The sequence below is a fragment of the Nothoprocta perdicaria genome, unplaced genomic scaffold (genome assembly GCF_003342845.1).
Source record: "Nothoprocta perdicaria isolate Ctin4 unplaced genomic scaffold, notPer1 scaffold_0, whole genome shotgun sequence".
Lineage (NCBI taxonomy): Eukaryota > Metazoa > Chordata > Aves > Tinamiformes > Tinamidae > Nothoprocta > Nothoprocta perdicaria.
In genome coordinates this window covers 4985164-4993479 of record NW_020454092.1, presented here as the reverse complement: position 1 = coordinate 4993479, position 8316 = coordinate 4985164, and the positions used below count along the sequence as shown (strand labels likewise).

The 8316-nt window shown below is 69.4% G+C and overlaps 2 protein-coding genes across 2 annotated transcripts in view; both read left to right on the top strand.

Moving 5' to 3' along the window:
* Nucleotides 1-4: 4 nt before the first annotated feature.
* DES (desmin) lies at nt 5-5037 on the top strand. The gene is made up of 9 exons (XM_026042644.1): nt 5-555; nt 2324-2384; nt 2673-2768; nt 2855-3016; nt 3126-3251; nt 3749-3969; nt 4126-4175; nt 4556-4638; nt 4931-5037. Exons 1-9 carry the CDS (start codon nt 5-7, stop codon nt 4970-4972), a joined length of 1392 nt encoding a protein of 463 aa, XP_025898429.1. The 3' UTR covers nt 4973-5037.
* A 1101-nt stretch (nt 5038-6138) lies between these two features.
* SPEG (SPEG complex locus) overlaps nt 6139-8316 on the top strand; it is a 40750-nt gene continuing 38572 nt past the window's right edge. Inside the window, exon 1 of the mRNA XM_026039268.1 lies at nt 6139-6148. Within this exon, the coding sequence (XP_025895053.1) occupies nt 6139-6148 (10 nt within the window). The remainder of the gene's footprint in view (nt 6149-8316) is intronic.

Genomic DNA, 8316 nt, shown 5'->3' with positions numbered 1-8316 from the left:
CACCATGAGCCAGTCCTACTCCTCCAGCCAGCGGGTCTCTTCCTACCGCCGCACGTTCGGCGGCGCCTCGCCCGTCTTCTCCCGCGCCTCCTTCGGGGGCAAAGGCAGCGGCAGCTCCGTCACCTCCCGCGTCTACCAGGTGTCCCGCACCTCGGCCATGCCCAGCCTGTCCAGCTTCCGCACCACGCGCGTGACGCCGCTGCGCTCCTACCAGAGCGCCTACCAGGGCGCCGGCGAGCTGCTCGACTTCAGCCTGGCCGACGCCATGAACCAGGAGTTCCTGCAGACCCGCACCAACGAGAAGGTGGAGCTGCAGGAGCTCAACGACCGCTTCGCCAACTACATCGAGAAGGTGCGCTTCCTGGAGCAGCAGAACGCGCTCATGGTGGCCGAGGTGAACCGCCTGCGGGGCAAGGAGCCCACGCGCGTCGCCGAGATGTACGAGGAGGAGCTGCGTGAGCTGCGGCGCCAGGTGGACGCGCTCACCGGCCAGCGGGCGCGCGTCGAGGTCGAGCGCGACAACCTCCTCGACGACCTGCAGAAGCTCAAGCAGAGGTGAGGGCCGCCCCGCCGGCCTCCCCGGCCTCCCTCCGTGCCAGGGTCCCCTTGGGGGTTTAGTGCTGTCTTAGCGCCCTGCTCCGCTTCCCAGATCCCCGAGCCTGTCGTGGGGCTCCGTGCCACCCCCTGCCCCATGTCCTGGGTGGAGCGCGGCACCGCGGGGCCTCTCTCTGGCTGCCCTCTGGGGACCCATCCGCCCGGCTCGGTGCGAGGTGGCCTGTGCCACCTCCTGGCCATGGCTGTGAGTCCTGGGAGGGAGACAGGCGCCCTGGGCCACCTACCCAGTCCGGGAGCTCCCGAGTCCGTGGCCCCAGGCAGGAGGGGATGGAGGCTGGCCCAGTGGCACGGGCAGGGTGAGAGAGGTGCCCAGGCCTGCAGCGCCCATTAGGGCAGCCCGAAGAGCCGCCGCCAGCCCGTGCTGGCCCTCACGCACTGCCATGAGCGCCCAGCACGCAGGGCTGCCCCGGAGCACTGCATCCTCCCGTGCCCCTGTGCCTGCAAGCACCCGGTGGGTGTCCGCCAGGCTGGGATGTGGGGACATGGAGCCGGCACCCATGGGGAGACCCGGCCCAGCACGGCTGCAGCTTCCCGGGGACCCCGGCCCCGCTGCGTGGAGCGGCCGCGCTCGGCTCAGCCGGCCGGCCGGGCTGGGACGGAGGCGGAGGCGGGGGCGGACGACGCTCTGCTGGCTCCGGACGCCAAGGAGGGGGAGGAAGAGGCCGCGTTTCCGCAGGCCGGCCGTGCTTGGCTGCGGGGGCTGGCGGGAGGGCACGGGGGGACATCCCTGGCGACAGCCCTGTCCCTGCTGGGGACAGCGGGGCCGAGGCTGTGTGGGGACCCCGTGGGCACCAGCCGCTGGCTTCTGCACAGCCTCCAGTGCTGATGTGCTCCCTCCCTCCTGTGCTGCCGGGACAAAGGGACACGGAGTGGAGGCTCCAGCCCCTCTGCCAGGGGTGGCACAACCTGCTGCTCCCCTGGGTGCCAGCGCCTGGCACAGACACATGGGGCCCACAGTGGGGCAGGGCTGCAGTGCCCCGCACGCGGTGCCAGCCCCAGCGCCGTCCCAGCATGGGGCTGGGGGCTGAGCACCCCGAAAGCCAGGGAGGAGCGGGGCGGGAAGTGGCCGGTGTCAGGTTCCCCTGGGCCCTGCTGTGCCAACAGCCCCGCGGGCACCACCCGGGCACTTCCCTGTGCTCTCCGCGTCCTCTCCCCAGCAGCCCAGGCCCTGCCCCAGGGACACAGCCCCAGGGCACCTGCCCTGGTCCCCCCTCCATGACCCGGCACTGCCCCAGACCCACGGCACAGCTGAGGTCCTTGTCCTGCCCCGCCGTGAGTCCCTGCGCTGTCCCGTGCCCCACATTGAGTGTCTGGTGCCCGCCCTTGTTTCTGCCATCCCTGGGATGGCTCAGCCGGGATCACCCCCTTTCCCTGCCCGGGGCCACCTCTGGGGCCCCCCGACCCCCTGTGTGGGGACACAGGCACCCTGGCCCCGGCTGCCGGCCACGCTCCCCTATAAGGGCCGGGGCAGTGCGAGTGGCACCGAGCTGACCTCATGCCTTTGTGCTCCCTCTGGCGATGACTATAATAGGGAATGGGAGGAAGCGCCCCTGGCCCCCAGCCAGCCCTCCCTCCACCCGCCGGGATCCGGGACAATCCGCTGTGTTCCCACCAGGCCGTGCTGAGCGCAGGGGCAGCGCACAGGGACACGGCTGCAAGGGGACAGGGCTCCGTCCAGGTCCCCCTAATGCCTCCTCTCTGCCCTCAGGCTGCAAGAGGAGATTCAGCTGAAGGAGGAGGCTGAGAACAACCTGGCTGCCTTCAGAGCCGTGAGTACCCGTCCCCTGGAGCTTCCTGGCCCCCTCCCAGGGTGCCCAGTCTCTCCCCACAGCTCCCTGGCAGCCAGACCCCCAGGCAGGGCTGCGGCCCCAGCTGCCACATCCCCAGCACCAGGGCACGGCCACCGGCCCCTGGCCCTTGTGGCCGCCTGCGCATAGCACTGAGCAGCCAGGCAGCCCCTGAGGTGCCGCAGCCTGGGCAGCTTGGGCAGCTCCAGCCCCTGTGCCCCCGGCTGCACTCGCCCCCACTGCTACCCCATCGCCCTCCGTGTCCCCCAGGATGTGGATGCCGCCACCCTAGCACGCATCGACCTGGAGAGGCGCATCGAGTCCCTGCAGGAGGAGATCGCCTTCCTCAAGAAGGTGCACGAAGAGGTACGTCGGCGTGGGTCGGTTTTCCCTGGGCGCAGAGCGGGCTGAGGGAAGGAGCGGGTGCTCTGACATGTCCCTGTGCTCCCCAGGAAATCCGGGAGCTGCAGGCGCAGCTGCAGGAGCAGCACATCCAGGTGGAGATGGACATCTCCAAGCCGGACCTGACGGCTGCTCTGCGAGACATCCGCGCGCAGTACGAGAGCATCGCTGCCAAGAACATCGCCGAGGCCGAGGAGTGGTACAAGTCCAAGGTGCGGAGGTGGTGGGGACCGGCCTGAGCACGGGGTGGGCCCGGCATGGTGGGTGGCCGGGTCCCCGCGGTCCCGTGCAGCCTGGCAGCTGACCCTGCTGTCTCCCCAGGTGTCTGACCTGACACAAGCGGCCAACAAGAACAACGATGCGCTGCGGCAGGCGAAACAGGAGATGCTGGAGTACCGGCACCAGATCCAGTCCTACACCTGCGAGATCGATGCCCTCAAGGGCACGGTGAGCTGCAGGGTGTGCGGGGACAGCCTGCACTTCCCCTGCCAGGACCTGCTCCGGGAGCTCGAGATGTGACCAGCATGGGGGGTTCTTCCAAGATGTTATGGTTGTTGTTACTGGGGACGTGCCCACACAATCTGCTCTGGGCAGTGCCAGGCCCTGTGCATCTCCTGGCCACACTCTGGGCCTCTGCAGCGTATTTTGGCAGAGCTCAGGGGCAAGAGCACAGAGATGGCAAATGTGCCTGAGCCCGGGAGGCTCCGGGTGTCTGGTTGCAGGTGGGAACGTGGTTGCAAAGAGTCCTGCTCTGGTACCACTAAAGTGAGGGGAGTCTTGAGAGCTGGTGGGTGCCAGCAGCAGCCTGGGCTCCCTCCCCATCCTCATCTTCACCCCCAGGCAGCTCAGCCCTTGCTGGGGCCTGGGCTCACCTTGCTTTCCAGAGGCTTTTTGGCCCTCTGGAGACTGTTGAGCCCCAGCGCTGAGCCCCGCTATCCTTGCAGAACGACTCGCTGATGCGCCAGATGCGGGAGATGGAGGAGCGCTTCGCCGGCGAGGCCAGCGGCTACCAGGACACCATCGCGCGGCTGGAGGAGGAGATCCGGCACCTCAAGGATGAGATGGCCCGGCACCTGCGGGAGTACCAGGACCTGCTCAATGTCAAGATGGCCCTGGATGTGGAGATTGCCACGTACCGCAAGCTGCTGGAGGGCGAGGAAAACCGGTGAGCAGTGCGACAGGGACACCTGGAAGGGGGGGCTCTTTTGGGGACTGTCACCCCATGCCCATCCTTTCATAAGCCAGTCCCACTCCCATGGCTCTGTGGGCCAGGGCTGGCTGCATGGGCTGGCCCTGAACTCTCCCATCTGTCTCCCTGCAGGATCAGCATCCCCATGCACCAGACCTTTGCTTCTGCCCTCAATTTCCGAGGTGAGTGCTACCGCATGAGGGGGGACATTTGCGTGGAGTCTGGGTCAAGTCCCGGGGGTTCCCTAGCATGGGAGGGACTATGGGGACAATCTCCTCCTGGAGGGATGCAGCTGGGCTGGGCTGACAGGCAGTGGCCTCCCACCCTCACCCCCCAGCTTGCAGGGTCCCATGTTGAGCTCATGGGGTGTCAACACTCATAGGGTGCTTGCCATGAACTGAGGTGGGGCTGGAGTTAACCCTGAGGTCCTGAAGTCCGTGGCCCTTGGGGACACCCATGTGCCGGGCATCTCCCCACTGTCCCCAGCCCAAGTGCTCTTTGTCCCCACTGCATGTGCCCCTGGTGCCTGTCACCCACATCCCCCATGTCCTCCTGCCTGCAGAGACCAGCCCAGAGCAGCGGGGCTCTGAGGTGCACACCAAGAAGACCGTGATGATCAAAACCATTGAAACGCGTGATGGAGAGGTGAGCGCGGGGCAGTGCCCTGGGGCCAAGAGAGCCCATGGGGCACAAGGGCAGGGGTGGGCTCCTGCCCCCAGGCAAGGTACTGTTGTCTGGGGGGGATTCTAGCCCACAGGCCATGTATTCCTGGTGCCTGCAGCCGTGGGAAGAGCGGGAAGGCGCTGGTGCAGCACGTGCCGGGGCTGGGGGCTGTAGCCGCGATGGAGCCGGGGGCTGGGTGCCCGCCAGGGCTGCGCGCGGGCTCTGCCCATCGCGGTGCCGGGCTCTGCGTCTCAGGGCACGTCTCTCCCGGCAGGTGGTGAGCGAGGCGACCCAGCAGCAGCATGAAGTGCTGTAGACGACGCTGCGCGGCGGCCCATCGACACCTTCCATCCATCCCTGCCTCCGTCCCGCCGCCCCCGGTGCCGAGCCCCGGCCCGCTCCCCCCCTGCCCCGCTGCCCTGGCACTGCCGGATGCCCCCGGACCCCCTGCCCCTCACGCCCCCCGGGCTCTCTCCTCCGGCTTGGAAGCGCGCGCTCGGCTTTGGCAGCTTTGCAGCGGGAATGCCAGCATCAGGATCAGGGCTGGGCCTGGGGGCGGCCCAGCGGGACGGAGGGGAGAGGCAGCAGCGGGTGGGGGGAGCAGGTGGTGGCCTCTGCCAGCTCCCCAGAGAGCCGGATGGTCCCAGCAGCAGGTTCTGGATCCCCCCGCCCCCCTGGACCCCCTCCCCATGCCCATGCCGGGCACAGACTTGGGATTCATCCTGCAGGAGCAGGGACCCGTCGCCCCGCGCCGGCACCGCTGGCCTCCTCGGAGCTGGAATTTCTCCTGGCAGAGGGCAGTGACGCTGGGGACAGGGAGGAGATGGGGACTGGCTGAGCCCCCCGCTCCCAGCCTGGCTTGAAGCCAGGGTGCTCCCAGCCTGCATCACCCCCACACGGGGCGCAGAGACCGGCACCCCCCATGCCCCAGAGGGGCGGCGGGCAGTGCCCGTCCCCCTGCGCTCGGCGCCGGGGGACACGGCTCTGCTGGCGGCTCCCCTGGCAGGGGCTGCCCCACACCGTGCCCCCCGGCTGCCGGGGGGCGCGGGAGTCCCCGGCTGCAGGAGGCTGCGCTGGGGGCAGGCTCAGGGAGCCAAGAGAGGAAACCCGTAGGTGGACACAGGCGAGAGAAGGAGTGAGTGAGTGGGAGAGAGGGGGGAGAGAGAGACAGGAGCCGGAGAGAGGCCCAGGGGGCCGGCGGGCACCCCCACCCCTCGCCCCACCGCACCACCCCACCGCGTGTACGCGAGTCTTCCAGGCGGCCGAAATAAACAGTGGAGCATGGCCCTGTCCTCCGGGCACGTGTCTGCGGTGGCACCGGGCGGGGGAAGCTCCGCCGGGGCACCCCGGCGCCAAGCCGGGAGGGCTGTCGGGATGGTGGGACAGAGCACCATGAGGGATGGTGGGATGGAGCACTGTGAGGGATGGTGGGATGGAGCACGGTGAGGGATGGTGGGATGGAGCACTGTGAGGGATGGCGGGATGGAGCACGGTGAGGGATGGTGGGATGGAGCACCGCGAGGGATGGTGGGATGGAGCACCAGGAGGGATGGCAGGATGGAGCACCACGAGGGATGGCAGGATGGAGCGCCGCGGGCCCCGGAGCTGCCTCCTGCGGCTGCCCCGGGCAGCTTTCCCTCGTGCTGATGCTGCTCCCCGTATGGGTAGAGGGGACACGGCCGTGCTGGGCACAGCAGCATGACGTGGGGGGCGCGGGGCCTGGCCCAGGGCTGCTCTGCTGCTCAGGGGTCGCTGCACACACATACAGAGCCCTCCTCATCCCTCCCTGCGCCGGCACCACCCGGGCTTCGCTCCGGCTCCTCTGGCCCGCGGTGCAGGGGGACACAGAGCGGGAGCCTCGGGCTCAGCATCCCGCTGGTTGCGGAGATTTAGGATCGCTCTGACCGAGGGAATGTTGAAAGTCCCTTGGCAGGGGACCCAGGGAGGGTGGTGGGGTTGGGGTGAGGGTGAGAGGTGGATGTTTGAGCCACATCCCCAACTCGGGGTGCTACTAGCAGTGGCCGTGGGTAACTCCTGAAGGGACACCCAGCATGGGGCCAGCCTGCGGTGTGGCTCATCCCAGAGCGGGTGCTGGGGCGCTGGGGCTCTGTGTCTCAAGGCCCATCTCCAGCAGGTGGCCCTGTGACACCGAGGACGGTCCCCGGGGAGGGTTTACGTCAGGGGCCACCTCCATCCCTGGAGCCAGGGCCAGGGCTCTGTCCCCTGCCCTCTGCAGCTGGGTGCCACCAGGGACCTTCCCTGTCCCCCACCTTGCGCAGGCCTTTGCAGCCACCCTGTGCAGCCCTGCCATGGGGGCTGCGTTGTGTCCTGCCGTCCCCAGCGCCCCCCTGAGCCTTTCCTCCTGGGGGTGAAGGGCCAGGCGGCAGCGTGGGGATGGGGGGGAAGGAGCAGCCCTGTGTGCTGGGCTGCAGTCACCTTCATGCGCCGTGGAGAGACCCCTCAGGCCCTTCCAGGCTGCCCCTCCAGCACCAGCACCGGGCGCTTGCTGACTGCTCCATGGTGCTCCCTGGCTCTGGCCGTGTCCCCGGGCTGCTCAGCCGGAGCGATGAGGGATGTGGTGGCCCGTGGGGCAGCCCGCTCGGGTTGGGACCGGAGGCCTCCTGTCCAAGGAGGTGCTGCTGAAAGCGCCCCGTCCTGGGGCTGGTGGCCAAGTGCCGCCACGCTGCCCTGCAGCCGGGAAGCAGTGTGCCGTGCTGTTAACGTCCAGCTTGCCCGGATTTACAGCCCTGGAGAGGGCGGCTGGAGCCGCGTGCTGTAAATCCAGCAGCCGGGGAAGCCCTGCAGCCCGGGGGAGGCCGACAGAGGCGGGATCCTGCGCTCCTTGCCCTGGGCAGAGTGTGGAGGCGCTGGCAAGACCTTCCCATGGCTCCGCACTCCGGGGAAAGGAGGTGAGGGTGCTCTGTGGGCAAATGTGATTTCAGTGTGCTTGGGGCTGATTTGGGGTGAGGAGGGGTGCAGGGAACCCCCGGGCGAGCTCCCTGCTGGGTGCAGGCTCAGCGCGGGGGGCACGGAGCAAAGGGTCCCGCCGCGCCGGCTCCTGCGCCCGCCGGGAGACGCAGCCCGCGGGGGCTCGCGTTGCAGGAAGCATCGCGGTGTCCTTTCCCTTCACATGCCACCAGGGTCTCTGTGTCCAGATCCGGTGACACGGCCAGCGACGGGGATGGGGGGGAAGGAAGGCCGGGCCCCCCCTCCCTCCGCGCGCTGCTAATATGGCAAGGCCCCTCCGCTATCTGTGCAAGCGGAGCCGGCGGCAGGGCCGGCGCTGGGCGCTGCGCGGGGGAGCCCGGCCAAGGAATGTGACATATCAGAGGCAGCTGCCACTTGAGGAGAGGGGGCAGAGGGAGCGCAGCTCTGCAGGGGCTGCGCGCCGCGGGCCGGGGGACGCCGGGGCCCCAGCAGCGGGGGGAGCCGGCGCCCGCGGGAGCTGCACCCGACCAAGGCGGCGGAGCAGCAGGTGCGGCGGCATGGGCCGGGCCGGGGGCTGCGGGCTGGGAGCGCGGGGGCCCGCGCCGCGCGTGGCCGCGGGGCAGGCGGCAACCCGAGCCCCGGCCTAAAAATAACCGCCCGCTCGCACGGCGGCGGCGGCGACCTTCGGGGGGCTGCGGCCGCCCGAGCGGGGGGCACCGGCACCGCGGGCCG

Excerpts from the sequence above, each read along its gene's own strand:
- DES (XM_026042644.1), top strand. The coding sequence starts at position 5 with ATGAGCCAGTCCTACTCCTCCAGCCAGCGGGTCTCTTCCTACCGCCGC. Across the intron at positions 556-2,323 it reads CTGCAGAAGCTCAAGCAGAG|GCTGCAAGAGGAGATTCAGC; the intron begins GTGAGGGCCGCC and ends CTCTGCCCTCAG. Across the intron at positions 4,176-4,555 it reads TTCTGCCCTCAATTTCCGAG|AGACCAGCCCAGAGCAGCGG; the intron begins GTGAGTGCTACC and ends TCCTGCCTGCAG.